Source organism: Rhinopithecus bieti, unplaced genomic scaffold (genome assembly GCF_001698545.2).
Source record: "Rhinopithecus bieti isolate Rb0 unplaced genomic scaffold, ASM169854v2 scaffold_11380, whole genome shotgun sequence".
Classification (NCBI taxonomy): domain Eukaryota; kingdom Metazoa; phylum Chordata; class Mammalia; order Primates; family Cercopithecidae; genus Rhinopithecus; species Rhinopithecus bieti.
In genome coordinates this window covers 3,793,050-3,816,605 of record NW_016807225.1, presented here as the reverse complement: position 1 = coordinate 3,816,605, position 23,556 = coordinate 3,793,050, and the positions used below count along the sequence as shown (strand labels likewise).

General features: G+C 51.4%; 2 protein-coding genes across 10 annotated transcripts in view; both read left to right on the top strand.

The window, feature by feature from the left end:
• Nucleotides 1-14,710, top strand: part of POMT2 (protein O-mannosyltransferase 2) — a 50,861-nt gene extending 36,151 nt beyond the window's left edge. For 2 of the 9 annotated variants that reach the window (XM_017880629.1, XM_017880633.1), the window contains 12 exons: nucleotides 626-695; nucleotides 2,619-2,697; nucleotides 3,784-3,935; nucleotides 4,375-4,466; nucleotides 5,542-5,618; nucleotides 9,277-9,348; nucleotides 9,651-9,710; nucleotides 9,803-9,908; nucleotides 10,869-11,009; nucleotides 11,185-11,299; nucleotides 12,320-12,567; nucleotides 12,723-14,710. In XM_017880629.1, coding sequence (XP_017736118.1) covers nucleotides 626-695; nucleotides 2,619-2,697; nucleotides 3,784-3,935; nucleotides 4,375-4,466; nucleotides 5,542-5,618; nucleotides 9,277-9,348; nucleotides 9,651-9,710; nucleotides 9,803-9,908; nucleotides 10,869-11,009; nucleotides 11,185-11,299; nucleotides 12,320-12,567; nucleotides 12,723-12,757 — 1,247 coding nt within the window. In that variant the 3' untranslated portion in view covers nucleotides 12,758-14,710. Of the gene's footprint in view, nucleotides 1-625; nucleotides 696-2,618; nucleotides 2,698-3,783; nucleotides 3,936-4,374; nucleotides 4,467-5,541; nucleotides 5,619-9,276; nucleotides 9,349-9,650; nucleotides 9,711-9,802; nucleotides 9,909-10,145; nucleotides 10,196-10,868; nucleotides 11,010-11,184; nucleotides 11,300-12,182 lie in introns of all 9 variants that reach the window. The other 7 variants (XR_001887081.1, XR_001887080.1, XR_001887083.1 and 4 more) reach the window with 7 other exon arrangements.
• Nucleotides 14,711-18,195: 3,485 nt separating this feature from the next.
• On the top strand, nucleotides 18,196-23,385 carry NGB (neuroglobin). The gene is made up of 4 exons (XM_017880628.1): nucleotides 18,196-18,579; nucleotides 19,996-20,107; nucleotides 20,739-20,858; nucleotides 22,656-23,385. Exons 1-4 carry the CDS (start codon nucleotides 18,491-18,493, stop codon nucleotides 22,788-22,790), a joined length of 456 nt encoding a protein of 151 aa, XP_017736117.1. The 5' UTR covers nucleotides 18,196-18,490; the 3' UTR covers nucleotides 22,791-23,385.
• The last annotated feature ends 171 nt before the right edge of the window (nucleotides 23,386-23,556 follow it).

Genomic DNA, 23,556 nt, shown 5'->3' with positions numbered 1-23,556 from the left:
TGAAACCCATTTGCTATTCATCAAAGGAGTTTTTCTTCTTCTTCTTCTTCTTCTTTTTTTTTTTTTGGAGACAAAGTCTTGCACTGTCACCCAGGCTGGAATGTAGTGACACAATCTCGGCTCACTGCAACCTCCGCCTCCCGGGTTCAAGCAATTCTCCTGCCTCAGCCTCTCGAGTGGCTGGGACTACAGGTGTGCGCCACCACGCCTGGCTATTTTTTGTATTTTTAGTAGAGATGGGGTTTCACCATGTTGGCCAGGCTTGTCTCAAATTCCTGGCCTCAGGTGATCTGCCCACCTCAGTCTTCCAAAGGGCTAGGATTACAGGCGTGAGCCACTGTGCCCGGCCAGAAGTTTTCTTCTTTCACACTTCTAGTGCCTTTCCCCAACTTGTCCACCTGACAAAATCCTCCCTTTCCTTTAGGAGTTTTTTGAAGCATTGTCTCTGGGACAGCCTTCTCTAGTCCCCCAAGGCAATTTAGGGGTCCTTCCTGTCTGGTCTGAGAGTACCTGGTTATACCTCTAGCAGATACCACATGGTACTGTAACCCTTTACCAGTTGGCCCTTGATTAATACTAGCCTGGTAAGTGATTTTGGATATCAATGCTTGTTTATTTTTGGCAGATCCCCTAGACCCTTCCTTCCCAGTGGAGTTTGTGAGACATGGAGACATTATTCGACTAGAACACAAAGAGTAAGTCTATTTGCAGTTTGGATAAATAAATGGTATGGGCACCAAGGGGAGGCAGTTATTTTAAGAATTAAACAGAAGTTAGATTTTGATAAGGCTCTGGTCAATGGAGCAAGGCTGCAGTGCGAGAATAGGAGAAGCATTTTATGAAGGTGATGAAATTGCAGGCCAGCCTTTGCCCCTGCCTACTGGGGACCTTTCAGTTTCCCATTTCCTAGAGGAAAATTTGAGTTGCCCAAAGCTGCTGCTGCTTTTTTTTTTTTTTTGAGACAGAGTCTCATTGTGTTATCCAGGCTGGCCTCAAGAGTCCTGGGCTCAAGCGATCCTCCCGCTTCAGCCTCTCAAATGGTTGCTATTACAGGCGTGAGTCATCACACCCGGCTCCCAAAGCTGCTTCTTAAGTGGCTGCCTTTAGAAAGACGTAGGAGTCTGTTTCTGAGAATATGGCAAGCTAGCTTATTTAACCAGTGTTCTCACTGAAAATGACTAAAAATGCTGGAATAATATAAAGACTTTTAAGAGCATAAAAAGGCTGACAAGATATTAAAGAGTTACCAGGCCAAAACCTAAGTGAAATGAGGAATCCAGAGAAATAAGTGAGACACTGAAGCCACTTTTGCTTTGATCCCACAATCTTGACTTTTGGCTGCCTCTTGAGAGAAGAGGTTTTAAAGTCAAACCTCTAGGCTCACCGAAAGTGGTAAATTTATTAAGTTATCCTTCCCCGTATTTGGAACCCCCAAAGGCTTGGGGTAAGGGTAAATCTGCCCTATGCACCTGTGCCCAGGAAGAATTACTTTAGGACCCAGCTAAGTGTTGGGGGTTGGGTGGCGAACTGTCCTTAGTTCCTGAGAAGTTGGAACTTGATCCTCACATGAACTTGGGGCTCAAATTCATGTCACCTGGATGATCTCAGAATCTCCAAGCCGTGAGTTTAAATGAACATGATCCTAGATTGGTCATGTCTCCTAGGTGCATGGCTAAAAGCAAATGTAAGCCCTCTTTGGGGAAAGACATTGTCATTTGTTCCCATAAATAGTTTCTTAGTGACAATAGTACATGCCCAAAAGTAACAAAGCACACAAGAAAATAGGGCACTGTGTGCGAGAACAAGCTGAAACGACAGAGAGCAGGAGCAGCCCCGTAAACATTTCATAGACTGGAATTATCGGATACAAATTTTAAAATCAAGGGGTGTGTGTGTGTGTGTGTGTGTGTGTGTGTGTGTGTGTATAGAGAGAGAAGCAATTAGCTGTGGGTTTTTTTCTGAGTCAGCTGGATTTTGAATACTTAAAATTTTATTTTATTAGATAAATTTCATTTTGTCATTAATAAAATTTATTGTAATTAAATTTTACTTTTGCAAATTTTCACAAATTGTATAATGAACATTTATTACTCGTTCCAGATAAAAGTGAGAGTTGTTACATAAAACTAAATAAATAAAAGCTAAATTAAATCCCTCTCATCCTCCACAGATGTCTACTTAAAAAACCTGGTGATGGGAGCAGAAAGAGTAAGGGGCAGTGAGGAGGTTACCTAGCTCAGGCCATGCAGATTACAAGTTTTAATTTTTCCTCTCCTCAAACCTGCCTCCTAAGTCAGGCAAGCTAAGTGCTTCAAAGCTACTAAATGTGTGAAAGTCGCCCCCCACCTCCCTGCCAGCACCTAAAGTTAGCCCCTTTCTTGGCATGCCGTCCAGTGCTCCTACCATCTGTCTCTCCCGGTTTGGGCTCATCTCTTCTCCAGTTCTCACGATATTTCTTGAGAGTAAATAGGAAACAAGTTCCTGATATGTTGGATTTAATAGTTCAGATTCTAATTTTTCTTATCCTGACAGATGACTCTGAACATCCTTGGTAAAAGAAGAAATGTTGCACATCTTCTTTCTATAGGATAATGACACTTCTCTTTTCTAACTTCTAGAACTTCCCGGAACTTGCACAGTCACTATCATGAGGCCCCCCTGACCCGGAAGCACTATCAGGTCACCGGCTATGGCATAGTAAGTAAGCAACGGGGGTGTGAGCAGGATGTAAAAAGTTATGGGCCTTGGCTTAGGGTTGTGTGGTGGGATATCACCTCCCCAGACTTCTGGAATGTTCCTGAGGATAAGAGGCTGCACAGGGAGTCTCTTAACATTTGGGAGCTTTTTGGCTAGGCTTGCTGTGGGAAAAGCAGCCTATGAAGTCTGTCTGTCTCCATCTCTCTCCTCACATAATAACCATGCCATTTACATGTTCTGATACTTAATAAATATCAAATATGAATACTATTTGGATCTCTTTTAAAATCACCTTGGACATAGAAAACAAGGACCCACAATATGGCCCCCAACGAACATGTGTGTTTCTCTTTTGCCAGATCCCAAATTCTCATTAGCTTTATTTCAAGTATCACTTCCTTGTTCTGCAGCTTTTGTATTTTACTACCTCAAAGAGATGCAGCTAATAGAGTAAAAGCTCTATGAGTACTTATGGCTTTGGGAGTAACTGAAGACAAAAACTACTAGTGGAAAACTGTATACAGATTCTGGCCTTCAGGTGGATTTCCCAGCCCTTTTTCTGTTTGCTCATCCCACATTGTGCTAGGTCAAGACTGTGAACGTTCTCATCTTCTTTGTGGGCATCTTCTGAGAAGAATTAGACATACACGTCTTAATTTCCAAAATGCGATAGCCAGGCCAGACCTTTCTGGCTTAGATGATTGAGTACCTAGATGGCCAAGGTAATGGATGCAAATGGCCCAGATCTGTTTCTGTTGGCTCAGAGTGATGTCTTGAGTTTGACTGAAGGGCAAAGACATCTATTTAGAACTTGAACTCCAGTTCTATGAAGTGAAGAGTTGGACTTCTGGTTCCAGGGGTCATACTACTGTGTTTTGGTTATAATAGTTAGTTTTGGGACAATGCCAGTCACCTGGGATATTTCTTTGGCCTTCTGGTAACCTTGCCCATCTCTATCATTGAGCCCGATTTGGTCTTTGATCTTCATAACATGGTGGCATCTGAAGGTGGCCATTTCCCTTTCTGACATATTTTCTCTAAAGTCCCCTCACTTTCTTTGTATTTTTTTCTTGGCTTTTGTGGCAGAATGGAACAGGGGACTCAAATGATTTCTGGCGGATTGAGGTTGTAAACAGAAAATTTGGAAACCGGATCAAAGTGCTGAGAAGTCGAATTCGCCTCATCCATTTGGTCACAGGTTGTGTCCTGGGCTCCTCGGGAAAGGTTCTGCCCAAGTGGTAAGTCTCTAGGGTTTTGCTGTCCCAATCAAGGGTCCTGATTTTCTTTTCACTCTACAAGGAGTATGCCAGAAGCTTTCGTTTTCTCATGTTCGCCTCCTGTCTGCTTGTTCTTAGTGGCAGATGGAGGGAGAGCAGGCATCGGGTGTATTATGGAGCACAGAACTCCAGGGAAGCTTTGGTGTTTTATGTGTTCTGATAGTTCAACATTTTCGCATCTGGCTGGTGCTAATAACTCTCTGAGTCTGTGTCTCTTTCAAAAATGGGACTACTGTATGCTGGACTATCCTAGGATAGTTGTCCAACATGGAACATGAAGAAATAATGGCCACCAGGTGGAAAAGAGAAGGAGCCTGTGGATTTAAGAGCAGAAGACAGTGCCGCTCTCTGGTGGATTTCAGGTCTTCTGAGAGACATCTGTGACTTCTGCTTTTCACAGGGGCTGGGAGCAGTTGGAAGTTACTTGCACCCCATACCTGAAAGAAACCCTCAACTCCATCTGGAATGTGGAGGACCATATCAATCCCAAGTGTGAGTGAGGTCACTTTCTGGGCTGGCTCTGGAGGGAAACATGTATAAGAAACCCTTATCTTAGAAAAGTAAGCGTTTGTAGACTCTGCTATGCCTTCAACTTGCTGCTGTTTGTTCCTTGTGAACACTCTCTTTCTGGAGTTGTCTGTACCTACATAGCATACTCCTTTCCTTCTCATCTACTCCCTCCGTAAACTCCTCTCTCTAAAGTGGCCAGTGGCCATCTGCAGGTCCATCTGTCTCGTCTTCCTCTGGGCTCCTCTCTCCTCTGCACCATGGGCACCTCCCCAGCCTCCAGGCTTGGCGCAAGCTGGTACTTTCCCTTTATGCCTCAGTGTAGAGTCGCTCCCCCGCCCCCCACATATCCAGCCAACACTTTTATAGAAAGTGACAAGCACAACCCTGATCTGTGCCCCACATCTCTACACCCAAGCTCCAATTTGATATTTCCACTGCATTGTCAGCTTCAACTCAGTAAGTATTTGGATTCATCATCTGTTTTCCTAAACTACCCACCTCAAGCTTATGTGTGCCTTCATTTTGTTCTTCCCACCCAATCTAGCCAAACCCACTAATCAACTAATTCAACAACTCTTGTATCAAGTATGCCAGGAACCATGTGGGGCCCTGTGGACATATTGGTGAGGAGACAGACTTGGTCCCTGTCCCGACAGCAACTGCTCCAGGGGTCCGGAATGATTCATTCCTCATTCCCAGGCCCTTCAAAGGGCCACAGTGACTGGGGGCTGTGCAGCTGTCCCTTATGCCTAATAGGAGAGCAGCATTTGAGCCAGTATCACGGTGAAAAGTGATGGTGCTGAGAGCTGTCGGAGTACCAAGCAGCTGAAGCCTCCTTGTCTATTTCCTTTGCATTTCTTAGAATGCCTGATGAGTTCTTCATACAGCTAATTAAATGATCAAGAATTGGGCCAAGCTTTCTTCTGTCTCTTCAACAGTTGTCAATTTGTCAGCAAGGCTGCACTTGTATTCTGGTGGGAATGTGGATACCATGGACAGACTGAGGAGAGGAGAGAATGTATGACAAAGGCTTTTCTCCTGCCTTTTTTTCCCCTAGTGCCAAACATCAGCCTGAATGTGCTGCAGCCCAGTTTTCCTGAGATCTTGCTAGAATCCCACATGGTCATGATCCGGGTATGTGTCCCCTTCTCATTTCATGGCATCTCTAAGAGCTTTTGGGCAGCCATGAATTTGGATCACAAGTCAATGCCATGCTACAGATCCATTCCCCCTTGTGGAGAAATTTGAAAGCGTCTTCACTACGGCTTTCTGTGATCCTCAAAGGCATTTCCCTCACCACAGAATGAGGATGGTGGTGATGTTGATGATACCAGTGAATGCTTGTACAGCTCATGTGCCAGGCACTACACGAAGCACTGTACATTTATCAACTCATCTGATACTTACTACAATCATGTAGAGGTTGCTGTCATTCCCAGTTACAGGAGAGGGAACTGAGGTACAGAGAGGTCAGGGAACTTGCCCAGGATCACACAGCTAAGTGTAGGAGGGAGATCCAGCCCTCAGAGCCAGGCTGGTAGGCTTTTAGAGTTACTGCTAGTTACCACTACACTCCTCCACCTCTAAGTGATCTGTAAATCTGTCCAAGTGGCAGAGCCCCTGAAAATCATAGTTCTCTTGGTTGAAGATCATGAGATACTGATAGTTCATTCCCTCATACGAAATCAGGATCAGTTAGGATGGATAGCTAATTTGAGTGTGTTGTTTATATGCAGCATGAAATCCCAGCCACGAGCCCACTCATATTCCTGGACAGAAACTGCTTAGGCAGGGCATGGTTGATTCTTTTTTAAGATTTTCGAAGACATTGTTTGTGCTGTCTGTCATTAGTAGCTGACAGCAGTTGTAGCATCAAAGGTTTAAGAAATCTTTAAATTGAGAAAATTCTACTCACTAGCTTAAATTTTCCCCGGCTGTCATCCTGCTGTTTAGTGGAAGAGCCCCTTATTCTGGCTTATGGAAAACCTGTGTTCTGCAGGAATAATGTTTAAGAATCAATGTCTCAAGCCAGTTCTGTGATTATCCCTCTACCCACAGCATTGCAGGGAGGTGGAGCACTTGTTATTTTTCCCCTGGTAAGCCATTGTCAAGTGGACTTTCCTGGAAGTGATTATGTAAGCAGTACTCAGGAAATATAGTTGACTTATTTCACCAGATTAAATTTTTAAAATTCAAATTTTGTCATTTTTGCACATTGGGAGGTGATGAGTTGACATTAAGCATCTCTGGGTCACTTCCTCTCTGACTCTCTGCTTGTAGCTGTCACTGTGGCCTGACGGCTTAGCTCTTTGAACATGTGCCTGTCAGTCAGAATATCATTCTGGGCCTGGGTCAAATTTTAAGACTAAATCTAGGAGTTTCATTTTGTCTTTCATTAGCTAAGAAGTAGAGTCAGAGAAGAAAAGGGAAATAGGAGAGCTTTCTTATTTGGCCAACAAAGAGTCAGGGAGGGGAGAGAGATGAAAACACTAAGTCCAGACTATAGAAACTGCAGGGGCAGGGCTCTTCTGCCGACTGAGTAGTGGCCCGGGACCTGGAGGAGAAGGCTGCCTTGCCTGGTGCAGTTGCAGGAATGAGCCCATCTAGATTTCAGCCATAGAGAACAACTTACAAGTACATATGCCTGTGATGGTTGCAGATTTTTCTTTCCTCTCTCTCTCTTTATTTTTATTTTTATTTTTTTTTGAGACGGAGTCTCGCTCTGTCGCCCAGGCTGGAGTGCAGTGGCCGGATCTCAGCTCACTGCAAGCTCCGCCTCCCGGGTTTACGCCATTCTCCTGCCTCAGCCTCCCGAGTAGCTGGGACTACAGGCGCCCGCCACCTCGCCCGGCTAGTTTTTTGTATTTTTTAGTAGAGATGAGGTTTCACCGTGTTAGCCAGGATGGTCTCGATCTCCTGACTTCGTGATCCGCCCGTCTCGGCCTCCCAAGGTGCTGGGATTACAGGCTTGAGCCACCGCGTCCGGCCTCCTCTCTCTCTTAGTTTAGCAACAGAGCAGGATTTCTCAGAGTTTAATGTAGTGAATAAGATTCCCTTGGCTTGGTACAGTTCTGGCTGGAGTCCTTGGGTTTGGGACCAAACTGTACACTGTGAAGGAATTGGTTTCCCTCAGCAACTGCTCCAGGGGTCCAGAATGATTCATTCCTCATTCCCAGGTCCTTCAAAGGGCCACAGTGACTCAGGGACTGTGCAGCTGTCCCCTTTGTGTCTGATGCCCCCAGTGCACTTTTGACCTTGGAGGCACAACCTCTCCACCATGCAGAGGCCTGTAAACTCTTCCCAGCCCCTTGATGAACTGGATTCCTAAGGCACTGGGTGGCAGTCCACTGAACTTTCTGGATCTTTCTTAGGCTATATCAGTGGTTCTCAGTTGAGGGCGATTTTGCCTCTCGGGACTTTTGGCTATGTCTGGAGAAATTTTTGGCTGGGAAACTGAGGGGCTGAGGGTAGGAGTGCTACTGGCATTCAGTGAGTGGAGGCCAGGAATGCTAAACACTCTACAATGCACAGGACAGTCCTTACAACAAAGACTCTTCCAGCTCGAAATGTCGGGAGTGCTGAGGTGGAGAAGCTCCGACCTAAGTCATGGCAGCTGACTCCTCTTCTGGGGAAATGCCTTTTCAGTCTGTCCCAGTGATGAGGCTGACCCCAGTCCTAGTGGTTAAAATCCCGGATCCTGACCCTACTCCTTCCTGTTTTAGCAAAGACCTGGTTTGCCCTGTGGAGACAGGTTAGCAGATGTTCTTGGCTGCTGGATCAGGGAAGCTGTGTCTGGGTCCTTCAAAGCATGCATTGGGGTTGATTTCTCTCCCAGCAGATGAAATGTGTTCTTGGAGGGAAAAAAATAAAATAAAATCTTATTTTTTATGTATGAAGCACAAGTGAGATGTACAGTATAAAGTATTAAAATGTCATGGAGGATGTTTAGGGAAAAACTTGTCTAGAAATGCTTCTGGTAGAGGGGCAGTAGTGGGAAAAAAATGGTGGAGAAACACTAGGCTAAAGTACCTCTTCCAAGTCTAGGCATGCATGAGAGTTTCCGCTTTTCTGTTTGAAATTGGCCCCTGAAGGGAACAAATAAGTAAACCTTATTTTTAAAAAAATTTTTTAAATTTTTTTTGAGACTGAGTCTTGGTCTTTTTGCCCAGGTTGGAATGCAATGATGTGATCTCGGCTCATTGCAACCTCCACCTCTCGGGTTCAAGTGATTCTCCTGCCTCAGCCTCCTGAGTGGCTGGGATTACAGGCACCCACCACTACGCTCAGCTAATTTTTTGTATTTTTTAGTAAAGATGGGGTTTCACCATGTTGGCCAGGCTGGTCTCGAACTCCTGACCTCAGGTGGTCCACCCACCTCGGCCTCCCAAAGTGCTGGGATTACGGGCATGAGCCACCACGCCTGACAGTAAGCCTCATTTTATATCCCCTCTCCCATCATTTTCACACCTTGTCCTTGGCTTGGCAGATGGGTATATATTTTGTACCCATTGGAACAATTTCCTCATTCCCCTTTCCCTTCTTTTTCCCTAGCGTAGAGGGTTGGAATGGACCCCTTATGGGAAATGGAGGCTTGTTTGGGAGAAGTAAAGCAATTGTTGTAGGCAGGCAGACAGTGGCTGCAAATGATCCCTGATTCTTCTCTGCAAGGGAAGGGAAGAAGAGAAGGTTCTGCTCGGCGTTTGGCCCTGTATCAGAGAAACCTGGGCCTCACATTTCTGTCAACCCTCCAGATCTCTGTCTTGACTAGCTTTTCTTTGCTACCTTCATGCAGGGGAACAGTGGCCTCAAACCCAAGGACAATGAGTTCACATCCAAACCCTGGCACTGGCCTATCAACTATCAGGTAGGATCCGAGGCTGGGGCTCCTCCCAGGAAATGGAGCCAAGAACGAGATCAGGGAGACTGGTGGAGGTGGGGGTGGGTGTGCTAGGGCAGGCACATCCTGGGATGGGTTGGCCAGAGGCAGGGCTCTGTTTTCTGCCCTAATTCTGACCCTGCCTTCCCGGAGAGCTCATGTAGAATTTGCATAGCCTGAGCCTCATGTCCAGCCTCCCTATCTGTGAAGGAAGACCATCTTCCTCCCCCTAGTGGGTGTGGCCAGGGATGGGCTGGACCTGGGTCAGCAGGGTGATCTCCGTTCCACAGGGCCTACGCTTCTCAGGGATCAATGACACAGACTTCCGAGTCTATCTGCTTGGCAACCCGGTGAGTGCCTAAACATTCCTGGCTCAGGCCCTGGAGCACTTGCCCATGGAGAGTGGCTGCGTTCTCATCTGCCCGTTCCCGTTTCTGCACAGGTGGTTTGGTGGCTGAATCTGTTGAGCATCGCCCTCTACCTCCTCTCAGGGAGCATCATTGCTATAGCCATACAGAGAGGGGCACAGCTGCCAGCGGAGGTTGCAGGTCAGGTTCCCTGGGGCTCTCCCTCCCCTGACCTGGTGGTGGCAGAGTGCCTGCACCCCTGGGGAGGGCCGGCTGCCTGCTGATGGGCCATCCTTTACGCTTACCACCCCACACCTTCCCTTATCCTTTGCTTTTGAAAGCTAATAACCCCCAAGTACCCAGTGCTGTGTTAAACACTTTACTTCCTACCAACAACCCTAGAGCGTTGGCTATTATGACCCCCATTTTATGGATTAGGAAACCAAGGAACCAAGAGATTAAGAAACTTGCCCCAGGACATACAGCTAGTAAGTGATAGAGCTGAGGCTCAAACCCATGCAGTCTGACTCCACTGCCTCACTTTTAGCCCCATGCTATGTACACAGCTGCCCTTCTTTTCTCTTCTGTCACCTCCTTATTCCATGGCCCTGTCCTCTCTGGGCTAGAGAGGAGCCTCCAGGGTTATGGGGTTCCCATCCCAGTGCTGTTCTTGGTAACTTTGGCTGCCAGACCATGGGCCACAGCACCTGAGACAGTCACACAGGCCCTTTTGCCTCTGCAGCTCTCTGTCTGAACAGTCATAGTCCCAGACACCCCCTCACTCCATCCTCACCTGTGACCTCACCTTAGCGCTTGTCTGCCACTGTGAAGATCTGTGTGGCAGCAAAGATGTGGGAGGTGGAAGTAGGGAGTGAAGCTGTCTGCAGGTGTAGAGGGGTTTCTTTAGAGGCTGGGCTGCCTCCTGCTGGTGCTTGGTGCACCTGCCATTGGTACCCAGGCCTCACTAGGCTGGACCCTGACCAGAGTTCTCAAGCCCCAGCTTCTCTCTTCTTCCAGTTTCTGTAGCGTGGTTTGGGTTGGTCCAATGAGGTGATGTGACATATTCAAGGTCACACAGCAAGGAAGGGGCAGAGCTGGACCAGAGCCTGGAATCTCTGCCCACTCCTTGTCTTCTGACCGGGCTGTGCTGCTTGGGCCCAGGGTTGTCCCAGGTCCTGCTACGAGGAGGCGGCCAGGTCCTGCTTGGCTGGACACTCCATTACTTCCCGTTCTTCCTGATGGGCCGGGTCCTCTACTTCCACCACTACTTCCCAGCCATGCTCTTCTCAAGCATGTTGACAGGTCAGTGCCACCCACCTGGACTTGGGAGACAGAGCAGGTGGAGGGGAGCCACGGTGGGGCAGCAGTGCTGGGAATGACTCTCTGCTCCTTGACTTGGAGTGGCTCCTTCTTCTGTAGCCCAGAAGTCATCCCCTGCCTGGCTGACTCCAGGTTTCTCTCCTCTCCTCTGCTCTAGGCATTCTGTGGGACACCCTCCTGCGGCTCTGTGCCTGGGGCTTGGCCTCTTGGCCCCTGGCAAGAGGCATACACGTGGTGGGAATCCTGAGCCTGCTCCTGGGAACCGCCTACAGGTGAGCATCCCTGCACCTCACGTGCCCTCCCAGTGTGGGCTCAGTGGTGCCTCAGCCCTGATGCATTCGAGAATCCCCTGTGGTGCTTTCACCACCACCAGTGCCCATGCCCAGAGATTCTGCTTCACCCCGGCCCAGGTGGGGCCATGGTTTCCAGAGTCCCCCAGGTGATCCTAATGTGCAGCCAGGTAGGAGAAGCAGGGCTTAATCTGCCTTTTCCCCTTTTGCTGGTGGTTCAGCTTTTGTGCCATCCCAGCATACCTGGAGGGGTACCCATCTAGTCACAGTGACTCCCTGCCAAAACAGCTCCCAGAGGGGAAGGGTGGGAATGGGGGGCAGGGTACCCCTCTTTAGTCACCATGGCCCCTGTCGGAACAGCTGTTGGGGTGAGGGGGGAACCAGGTGGCAATGGGGGACAGGGTACCCCTCTTTAGTCACTGTGGCCCCCTTCTGGAACAGCTCTCAGCGGGTGGGGTGGGAAGGGTGGGAATGGGGAGTGTGTGGCTGAGTGGCTGGAAGGGAGAGTTGTTTGGAAGTCTCCCCGGTTCCCCAGTTGGTGCTGGGCCTGTGACCTGTGAGCACATGCCTGCCTAAGAGGGCTACATTTACATGTTGACAAACACCCCGGGCCAAATAGCCCATAACGAGACCCCTAGAAGGGTTGCCCTCCTGGGCCTCTTGGGAAGAGCCCTTTCCACGATTATCACTGAGTCAGCATCTACTAAGCTGTCCAGCTACAGTGTGCCCAGCGGGACAAGGCCATGAAAGAGAACCGGGCTTGGCGATGGGGAATTTCTCCAGAGCTCCAGCAGGAGGAATGGAATTCAAACCCCTCAGCTGAGGCACTGGGGGTGCCAACTGCTTCCTGCTGGTTCTCTCACAGCTTCTACCTCTTCCACCCTCTGGCTTACGGGATGGTTGGTCCCCTGGCCCAGGACCCCCGAAGTCCGATGGCAGGACTAAGGTGGCTAGACTCATGGGACTTTTGAGGCCACTGCAAAGATTCCATCCTGGGTCCAGGACTTCCCAGGAGAGCCAGCTGGGGAGCAGTACTGGACCCTTCCAGCCAGGAGGAAGCTGCCTAAGGAGCCTGAAGAATTCTGCTCACCAGGACCCAGCTCTGGAAGTGCAGCGGGAACGGAACCCAGCATTGGAGAGAGCCGGGAGAGAGCTGCAGCTCCGTCCACAGCACCACAGAACCACAGAGAGGACAGCACCTCTCAGGCTGCTCCCTCGTGCTGAGCGCAGGGGAAGATGGGTGCCAGAGGGTGGGTGTGGGTGCGTGTGTATGTGAGGGCACATTGTCCATATCCCTGTGGAATACAAGCCATGTAACTGTGGACAGCTGAGTGTCATAAACTAAAATAGTCCAGGCTATAGTATTTTCTGGTATTTTTTTCATGTTGGATTTCTTTGGTTTTAGTTTGTAAGATCCATCAAAAATTCTCAGACCTCTAAGAGGGCCTTGAGGGCAGAGAATACTGACCTCACCTTGGGATGTCACCAAAGGCAGAGCAGATGGGACCGTCAAAGTTGTGTTGCCCTCCCTCCCACAAACAAATGAATCCAGCGTGGAGAAAGGCACACCGCCCCGAGCTGGAGGGCCTGGCTCCCACCACGCCCCCCAGTGGCTGCAGGTAGCTGGACTCCCTGCCTGTGATGCACAGAGAGCACCGGACTCCGGAGGGTCGCCTGCCTTAGTCCTTGGTTCCTCGTTTTTTGGGATTGTCACACTGTAAGACTCAGGGGAGGAATGATGTCCTATCCTGGGCTGCTCAGTGTTTCCAGGCCCCGTGTGCCAGAGGCCAGGTCTCTCCAAGTGCATCTGGCCTGGCCTGGAGGGCAAGGCAGATGCATTCTCCTGGCTGCTGGGAGAGCCCTTGGGAACCTGGCTTAGCGCCCAAGGTAGGTGAGAGACAGGACAGGGAATCTGCATGGTGCTGGGGTATGGGGACTCTGGCCTCTTCAGACTAATGTTCCTGTCACCTGCTAAGCTTTCCCAGTGTCACTTCTACAGTCCTCCTCTGCTCACCCCTCCCTCACTCTGTGGGCAATTCCCTTTCTCTCTGTCACTGTTGCAGCAATGAAGACCCATGGCACCTAGAAATGCATCCCAGCTTCCTGCGTCTACCATTCTGCAGCTCAAACAAGAAGCTCAGAGCTGCCCCTTCCACTTCCTCCCCGAAAGGGATGAAGAAAACCCTGTGGTAAAGGCCAGCCCTTCAGCCTGCCTCCTCCTTCCTGGTGCATGACAAAATATTTCTTTTGTCTCAGAGGACTTTGATGCTTCAAGATTTAATGATGAATCTGCCACACACCATTTTCCCTCCTCTGTAGCTCCCAACAACTCTGACAGGGTCAGATCTCTTTAAAGCATCTTTGGGAGGTGGTTGCCACGGAGACTGGATATTGGTCCCAGGGACAGGCTGTGCTACCTACTGGGTGGTGGGGAGGAAAGCTTCTGGCCATGCTTGGACATTCAAACCAACCATCATTAATGTTAATAGAGGAAATGCAGCAACATCAAAAGCAAGGCAGGTTGGTTAATTAGATCTGGGGCCTGATGACCTCCCTCTCCCACCGCTACAGCCCTTTTGACTTCCCCCAGCAGGAAGCGCTGTCTGTGCGGCTGAGTCTGGGCTGCTTGCTTAATTGCATTTCTGGCAGGGAAGGAGAGGAGGGATGGAGAAGCTCTGCTCCCTGCCTCCACCTCACCATGTTTCCTCCCCTCCCCTCCCTTCCTCTCCTGCCTCCCCACAGGCAGAATTGCTTTCTTCTGAGCCGGGTGGGCTCTCCTGCAGGTAGAATGCAGGGGTCTGTGCTTGGCTCTTAGCAAAGCGGGTGGCCCACAGTGACCTCCAGGAGGCGGCTGATTTTCCTTTGTGCCTTCTTGTTTCTCAGTAGGAACTTGGAAGGCAGGAGCTCTGAAGGAGCCAGAGGGGCAGCCACCCGGCATGAGGGTGAGGAAGGAGAAGCCCAGCAGCCTCTACCCATCCCTCCCTCCCAGTTAGGCTGCACTGGGGCCGAACGCTTCCCCGGGCTCCCACTGCCTTCTACGGAGCCAAGGAGAATTTCCTGCCCACTTTCTCTTCCTCCTTGCCCAAACTGGCAGGTGCTTCTCTGGGGGCAAGGTCACATGGGTTGATTTAGCTTTGAGTGCTGAGGTTCTGTTCTCTGCAAGATGCTGGAGAAAGGCTGTCAGGGTGCTTCTCTGAATATGGGCTTTAGCCTTAGCACTGGCAGAAACGTGATGTGTCCCACAAACTGCTGGTGGAGGAAGATGTTCGTCAGTCAGTTCAACCTCCATCCAGCTTCTTGAGCCTATTTGGTTTAAAAAAAAAAAAAAAAAAAAAAAAAAAGGCTTCTAATCAGAAGCCACTGACTTTTATAATAAATAGCAGTTGTTTTGAATGCCTTGTTGTGCTTGTACTTAATTGAATCTGACTTGCCCTCTGGCTCCCAGAAAGGCCTCCCTGAGAAGAATGTTTTGAGTGCAGGAACCACCCCGTGTGTCATGTCTGAGGCTGATCTAATTCCAGCAGAGGCCCTGGGCTGGGCAGGTGAGCCTGATTACTCCAGGGGGCATTTGGACCTCCCTATGTATACAGTTATTTGAGTAATGTTGGTCATCATTTTGGTGTATTTAAACTGATTCCAAAATACATAGGAAGCTGGACCTCTGATTTGTCCTCTTTCAACCTGCTCACACGGCATAGAAAAGAGTGCAAGAAGAAGAGGTACAGTTGTCCCCTTCCCAGACAGCCGAGTGTCCCAGCACTGGAGCAACTTGCCATTCTGCCTAACAGAGGCCCGCATCTTGACAGGGGTCTCCTGTTATGAGGAGTGATGCTAAGGATCTGAAGGCAGCAGGAGCTGACCTGAGTGTTGGACAGAGAGTCGGGGAGGGGAGTAGCACTGTGCTGTGGAACTGGGGGGCTTCTGGACTGCCTAGCCACCCTCTGGTGGGGGCTGGTGGGGAGAGAGGGGCATGTGGGTATTCAGGAGGTGGAACATGCCTACGACAGGCAGGTTAGGAAGGGGTCAAGTCGCTCTTCCTTGAGTAGCACAGCTTCGTTTACAAAGTCTCAACACATCTCTGACATTTAATCCTCATAAAGGCCCAGTGAAGTCAATGATGTTTTTGTGCCCGTTCTACTCATGAGAGATTAAATGACTTGCCTTAAGGTCTCGCGATGAGTAAATAGTAGAGCCAGGACTCAGTGCCAAGTTGGGGTTTTTCTGCCTCTCTAGTCTGGTCCTGGGACTAGAAGCACCTTCCTAGAACAGCCTGGCAGCCCTAGATACCCTGGAGGGAAGGCCTTGAGCACTCAGCCCGAGGTCCCTGACGCAGCACCTTCCCAAGGGCCTTCTGCTTAATGCATTGGCAGCCGCTCATCTAGGGCCCAGGTTTTCCAGGCTCTCCCAGGTGCACCCAGATCAGTGTGTGCTGGTAGATGTTTAACAACAGGTGTTCTGGGAGAAAAAACTGGTGTGTATAGCATTTGCCAATTCCCATGGTGTAAATATTTCCAGCATGTTCTTTTTTAAGCTACCAACTTGATGCCACTGAAGGAGAAGTTGGAAAAAGATGCGTACAGTTGGTTCTTGAAAGCCATATAAACGCTGGCTCCAGCACACTGCTGACCCAGACCTGGTGACCATGGCTTCGTCCGAACTATGGTGGGGCTCTTGGCCACAGCCCATTAAAGCAAGGGAGGCATGGAGGCCTACAGGATGGGCCAGAGAGACCTGAGGTCAAATCCTGCCCCCACTGCTTGTTACCTATGTGACCTTGGGCTAGTTATTTAACCTCTTTGCCTCTGTTTCCTGAGCTGTAAAACGAGGGTATGATAAATAGCACCTACTTCATAGAGTTATTGTGAGGATGAAAAGAGGAAATGAAGTAAGGTGCCCAGAACAGTGTCTAGACATAAATGCCAGCTCTGTATTATTAATGATACATGGACCTCAGTTACCAGCACTGGCTCTGGAGCAGTACTTGAACTCTCCTCTAGGTTCTTACCTCCTGGGCGGATGACCCACAGGGAGGAGACTCCTGTGACTTTTACCCAGCCCCTCAAATGTGGGCTCAGACCCTTGGTCTACTGGTGGGGGGAATACATCACTCTCGTCGCTTAGGCCCATCCAGATTCTCAGGCCTTTCTTGAATGAACCAGCAATAGAGTGCACTTACCTTGGCTTATCTTACTTAGCACGTATCTCCTGGCTCTAGGAAGACAAAGAGTGAAGCCATGGTTTGAGTGCTGACTCCACTTACTAGCTAGGGCCATTAACCCCCACTACCCCATCAGACTCCAGACCCTGGCCAGAGGAGAGAGGAAGCAAGATGGGTCCTAAGTGGAGACTGCTCACAAGAAGCGTGAGCTGGGTAGAGTGGGGTACCTTAGACCAGCCAGGTGGCCTGTACAGAGCACTGGGCATCTGGGCACTGAAGAGTGAAGCTCACTAGTGACACATGGCCTTGCCCTGTGACCTGCCGCACCTGGCTGCAGGTCCACAAGACCCCAGGCTGGAAGTCTAATCACGTCTTGTCCGTCAGTCCCCATCCCTTTGTGCTCTTGCTTGGAGACCTCTTGGACCTTAGGACACCAGCATTTCCAGGCTGCCTTACAGCCTTGCTCTCCCGCTCCAGCCCAGAGATTTGTGAGGAAATGGGAAATAGAATAGGGGATGCCACAAACTCCTGAGTCCTTGGAAGAGGGAGAACAGCTACATGGTTTCCTGGGGCATGGCTGGGAGCAGGACAGAAGAGTTCTGCTGAGGCACTCAGTTCTGATTCAGGGCCAGAAGGAGACATTTTCAAGACCAGGACTCACCACTCCATGTCTAACACAGGGCTGGGCATGGAGCCCCAGCTGTTCATAAGCAGGGGCTCGGGAACACCCACCTTCTATCCATGGAACCAAAGGAGGTGGACTAAAAGGCCCCAGAGACCTTGCCACCCAACCCCCTTGCTGCACAACTGAGGAAACAGGCCCAGAGAGGTGTGGACAGACAGAGGAGATAGGCTTGGAGACCCCTGAGGGAATAATGAGAGAGAAATAAAGGCGAAATGGACTTGCTCTCCCTAACCTGGGCCACCAGCACCGGGCTGGGGCCTGAGGAACTTTCTGCTTTGAAACAGAAAAGTTTAGTTCTAGTTGACAGTTGGCCAACTGCACACCCTGAGTGAGGAGCATGGATTCTATCATCTGAACTTCTATCGAAAAATTAAACAGTACTTCCATTAAAAAAAAAAAAATTAAAAATCATGGAAGTGGGGAGGGCCCGGGGAGGGGAGACGTGAAAAATTAAAATTAAAATTAAATCATGGAATGGTAAAATGTTAGAGCTGAACTCCCTCAATATTCCACCCTGGCCAAGCAGAGCTAGAATTAAGTTTCCACCCTGGCCAAGCAGAGCTGGGATTGGAACTTGATCTCAGGGATTTCTAAAGATGGAGTCTCAAAAAAAAAAACCCAGGACTGGCTGGGAATGGCTGTGGTCTTGGCCCTGTCCCTAGGCTGAAAGCCCTGGTGGTCCCCAACGTGTGCTGGTGCCCTAGTCAGACCTAGAACTAGGCCCCTAGGCCGCCTCCCAGGCCTGACCTGCAGGCCAGGTGGATGGCAAACTCAAATGCCTCCGGCAATGCGTGAGTTGAGGGGCCTGTGGAGAGGGGGCGCACGCGGCGCCTACCTGAGGCGACCAAATTCAACACAGTGCCCTCGGGGCTTGGGAGGAGAAACTGAGGCCTGGAGAGCCTCAGCGATGTCTGTTACGTTCTGCAGGCCAGGCCTTTCGCAGGCCACCAGGTCGTCGCTGGCCAGAGCGGCTGGCGGAGGGAGCGCGCGCCTCGCTAGCCTGGAGGGGGCGGGGGCCGCGGCGGCTTTAAAGCGCCCAGCCCGGGCGTCGCGGGGCGTGGCGGCTCTCGCGGCTGCGGGGCGCAGGGCGCAGGGCGCTGCGGCCGAGCGGGGTCCCCGGAAGCACAGCTGGGGTGCCTCCACCTACGGCTGGCCGTCCGCTTCTTCTCTCCCGCGCCAGGGAAGGAGCGGCTGCGGCCCCCGCCGGGCGGAGGCACGGGGGGCATACCGGGCGCGGAGGGGCCGTCGCGGAGGAGATGGCTCGGCACGTGAGGTGACGGCGCCCGAGCTCCGAGGGTCCCAGCCCCGCGCCCCGCGTCCCCGGGACAGCATGGAGCGCCCAGAGCCCGAGCTGATCCGGCAGAGCTGGCGGGCGGTGAGCCGCAGCCCGCTGGAGCACGGCACCGTCCTGTTCGCCAGGTGAGGGCGGCCCGAGCGCCCGGGGGTGCGGGTGGAGGCTGCCTCGGCGGGAAAGGGGTCACGCGACAGGGCCGGCCTCGAAGGAGGGAAAACTGGCCGCTGCCGGGGCTCTGGGGCGGCTGCCAGATGTGCGCCAGAGGAGCGAGGCGCGGCGACGGATGGCACAGCCCCTCTGCCTCTCTCCCTGTTGCCAACCACGCCGCACACCCGGCTCCCAGCGGGGCTCACCGCGTCGGGCGGGGTCTCCTCCCGCGGATCTCCCCGCATCTGGCGGGTGGACCTCCGTCCCCGCGCGGCGCCTCCACCCCGCCTTGTGCCTCCTGCGTGTGACTGCAGGGGTGCACCCCGCTGCAGGTATCAGGGTACTGGGGTGCCCCGAGGGCCAGGGAGGGGAGGTGTGTGGGGCGAGCTCCTGCGCCCATGTGTGAGCTGTCTGGCTCCAGGTGTGTGGATTCCTGACAACCAACAAGACAAACCTTTCCGAGGAAAGAGCCAGAGAGCCGCCGGGGAAGGGGTGACAGATGCCGGGGAAGGGGTGACAGATGCGGGAGCCTCACCGCAGGGGAGAAGGGTGGGGGGGCGCACAGGCCCCGGGGGAAGGGAAGGCCAGTCTCCAACCGCCTCGGTAACCCCTCCGCCATCACCAACTTGGCACTGCTTTCCTCACCGTGGTGTTCCCAATCCTTGACACCCTTGAGCAGCCCAGAACTTCTGCCTAGGCTTCCGCAAAACCGCCCCCAAAACAAAAGGGGAAAAAATTCAGTTACCCGGTGAGACTTCCCAAATGCCGAGGAGAGCCTCTGCTTCTGCCTCGGACTCCCCCAGCTCACTTTTTTCTCTGGCACCCGCTGTGGCTCCACTACATCCAAGCTGTGTGACCTTAGACGAGTTCTAACCTCGCCGGGCTTCTGTTTTTTCCTCTGTAAAACTGGGGTAACAGTTGTACCCACTGCTTAGGATGGTGAGGAATACAGTTAAAAGTTAACCACACGGAAAGTACTCAGCGCAGGAAAGAGAGAGAGAGAGAGAGAGAGCGCGCGAGAGAGAGCGAGAGCGAGAGCACGCGCGCGCGCGCGCGCGAGAGCTCTCCACACAATATAACTCCAGGTTTCCTGTTTGGGGACCTCTTCCTGTCCCAAGTCACACCCTTCAGCTATTCACCGAGGGGCTCCTGTGTACCAGAGGCCCTGGGACACATTTGCCCTTTCTAGGATGCTGCCCAGAGCCAGTAGAAGGTGTGAGGAGGGGGGCACTACCGAAGCTGACCAGGGAGCAGTGCCAGGTGGGAGAGTCTGCTGTGGTTTGCAGCTGAGACCCGGCTTGGCACCCCCGCCCTCTGACTCCAGGACAGCCAGGCTTGCTGGGGCTTGCAGGGGCTCACACCTCAGGGCTAACACCTGGGCCTCACCCCCACAGGCTGTTTGCCCTGGAGCCTGACCTGCTGCCCCTCTTCCAGTACAACTGCCGCCAGTTCTCCAGCCCAGAGGACTGTCTCTCCTCACCTGAGTTCCTGGACCACATCAGGAAGGTGAGAGGGAGGCAGAGCTGCTGTGACCTCTGGGATCCAGCAAAGCACCTCCCTGGTGGAGAATGGGGAAAATGACTTTCTGCCCCAGGCCTAGTTTTACTCCCCTCCTGTTCCCCCAAGCAGGGTATCAGCTCCTTTCCCTCTGGACTGGATTGGTCTGGGACATCAAAATCAGCCTCTTTCCCTACCCTGTGTTCAGAGAGCTGGTCCCAGCCTCTGTCATTGCCTTTGTCCCCTGGCTCCCATAGGTTGTGTTAGCACAGATCCTCATCATTGGGAACTATCTGCCTATGAAAACCAGGCTGAGATTTTCTTAGAATCTCATGATTCTCAAAGGGCCTCAGTTTCTCCTCGTCCCAGCAGACAACACTCTCCAGTAGGTGTGTTTAGAGATGTGAATTCCTCAGAGGAGAGAGGCTTCCTTCATGGGTGTAACATTAGTAGTTTGGCCACCATGTATTGTGTGCCCCCTATATGTAGTAGACACAGGCTGCCTTTGACCCCTGATCCTGGAAACTGAGGGTCCTGCTGGCCTCTCTTGCTTTGGGACCCTCTCATGCCTTGGGCTGTGATTGTGAGCAGATGTGGCTGCTCTGGCCTCTCTGTTTCACTGCTGCCTTGGCCTTGGCAGGTGATGCTCGTGATTGATGCTGCGGTGACCAATGTGGAAGACCTGTCCTCACTGGAGGAGTACCTTGCCAGCCTGGGCAGGAAGCACCGGGCAGTGGGTGTGAAGCTCAGCTCCTTCTCGGTGGGTAAAGGAGCTCTGACTCTCTCCAGAGCTCCTGGCCTGGGGCCACTTCTCTCTCCCAGACTTCCCCTAGCCACCTGTTCTGTCTCCCATTCCCATATCCTTAGATAACCAGGGCTGTGGGCCTGCATCTGTTACCTGCTGTGTGGCCCTGACATGGGCTTGACCTCTCTGAGCTTCCAAATTCTCTTTTCTGACATGGCTTCTTTTGAAACCATAAAAGTTAAGGAGCCTTTGGGATTAGCTGGTCTGCTTAATTTCCTGTTGCTATGTATCAAACAACCCTAGAACTATGGCAATGCTTTCCGATTTCTCATGGCTGGGCTCAGCTGGGCAGCTCTTCTGCTCTGCATGGTGTAACTGGAGTTACTTGTGTGTTGTGTTTAGCTGGGAGCTCAACTGAGGCTAGAATGTCCAAGGCCTGTCAGCCTTTGAGCTCTGTCCCTGCGGTTTGTTGTCATTCACTAGTCTATCTGAGCTTCTTTATAGAATGGAAGCTGAGTTCTGAGAGGGAGTTTTTAGAGGGCAGGCCCCAGTGTGCAAGCACCTATAAAGCCTCTGCTTGCATCACTCTTGCTAATGTCCCATTGACCAAAGCCACTCACATGGATAAGCCCAGTGTCAATGTGAAAGGACCCTACTCAAGGGCATGAATCCTTGAGGTGTGGCCCATTGGGGGCAACTGATATGACAGTCTGCCGCACAGTCCAGTCACCTTGCCAGATGGTGAGCACCTTGAGGAAGGAGCTATGTTGGTCTTGTCCTCCTCTCCATCCCCAGCACCAGCACAATGCCTGATCTACCAGGGCTACAGTGGATATTCAGTTAATATTTGTGAGATAAATAAACCTTATTTTATTATGAGTAATAATAGCAAATGAGAGCCATTATCTTTATTTATTTATTTATTTATTTACTTATTTATTTTGGGGATAGAATCTTGCTCTGTCGCCCAGGCTGGAGTGCAGTGATGTGATCACAGCTCACTGCAGCCTCAACTTCCCAGGCTCAAGTGATCCTCCCACCTCAACCTCCCTCATAGCTGGGACTACAAGCATGCACTACCATGCCCAGCTAATTTTTGTACTTTTTGGTAGAAATGGAGTTTTGCCATGTTTCCCAGGCTGGTCTCAAACTCCTGGGCTCAAGTGGTCTGCCCACCTCGGCCTCCTAAACTGTTGGGATTATAGGCATGAGCCACTGTGCCTGGCCTATTATCATTGTAGGCTTCCTGTATACAGATGCTGTGCTAAGAGCTTTTTCTGGATTATCCCATTTATCATCCCAACAGGCCCAGGAGGTGGAGCTTCTACTTTCCTTGTATCACTGATGAAGCAGCTGAGGCTCAGAGAGGTTACATAACTTACTCAAGGTCACCCAGCTGATGAAGAGTGGAGTCAGAATCTGCACTCAGGTCTATCTGGCTCCAGTGCCCAGACTCTTAACCCCATCATTGCTGCCTTGCAGATGAGGAAACTCAAGTCTGGGGGCAATGATTTGGTTTGGTCTAAGCTGGGAGGTCCCAGGCAATGTCTTGACCCCACTCATGGGGTGTTTGCAAGACCGAGAGTGGGGTGAAAAATGTGAGGATATAAAGCCTCACATTTAGAGGGAAAGGTGGGCACAATGTGATACCCAAGGATTTGGGTAGGACCCTGCTCAGGAAGCATGGACTCCGTGCAGGAGAAAAAAAAGGCCCAAGAGCCCTAATCAGCCCTAGGCCTCAGTTTTCTCACCTGTGGAATGGACAAGTGCCTTCCTGCTTTGGAAGTGACAAGGTGCCTCTTGCCTCTGCAGACAGTGGGTGAATCTCTGCTCTACATGCTGGAGAAGTGTCTGGGCCCTGCCTTCACACCAGCCACACGGGCCGCCTGGAGCCAGCTCTACAGGGCTGTGGTGCAGGCCATGAGTCGAGGCTGGAACAGCGAATAAGAGGCAACCCTGCCCAGTGGCCCCCATCTGTTTGTGTCTGTCTGTTGGTCTGTATCTGTTGTAGCCCAGGCTCTCCAAGCTTCCCTGCATCTTGGTCCTTGTTACTTGGCCACACTGGAGAGGTGCTGGGGCAGGGCTGGGTCTCAGTCTCCCAGAGTCCAACTGCAGAAGGAGTGGCTTTTCCTCCAGGAAGGGGCTTCTGGGTGTCCCCTCATCCCCAATAGCCTCTTTCTTGCCTTTTTTTTTTTTTTTTTTTACCTTTTTGGCACTCCCTCTGGCCCTGTGAGGAATGTTTTGGTGGCAGAGGTGGGATGGAGCTGGAAAGGTATGGGGGTGGGAGGGGATGGGGCTCTTCTGTCTGTCCTGCTTCTTCACGTGAGTGCAGGCCAAGGCAGGGGTGAGATGGCTGAGCTTCCAGCGCCTTCTATCTTACTTGCCGAGTCCCTTCACTGCTTTCCTGCCCCAAGATGGCTTGCTTTTCACAAATAAAGAGAAAGGCAGCTTTAGCCTTCTTGGTGGAATCCCAGGTGTGGGAGCAGAATCAGAACTGGCCGGGCGCGGTGGCTCAAGCCTGTAATCCCAGCACTTTGGGAGGCCGAGACGGGCGGATCACGAGGTCAGGAGATCAAGACCATCCTGGCTAACATGGTGAAACCCCGTCTCTACTAAAAATACAAAAAACTAGCCGGGCGACCTGGCGGGCGCCTGTAGTCCCAGCTACTCGGGAGGCTGAGGCAGGAGAATGGCGTGAACCCGGGAGGCGGAG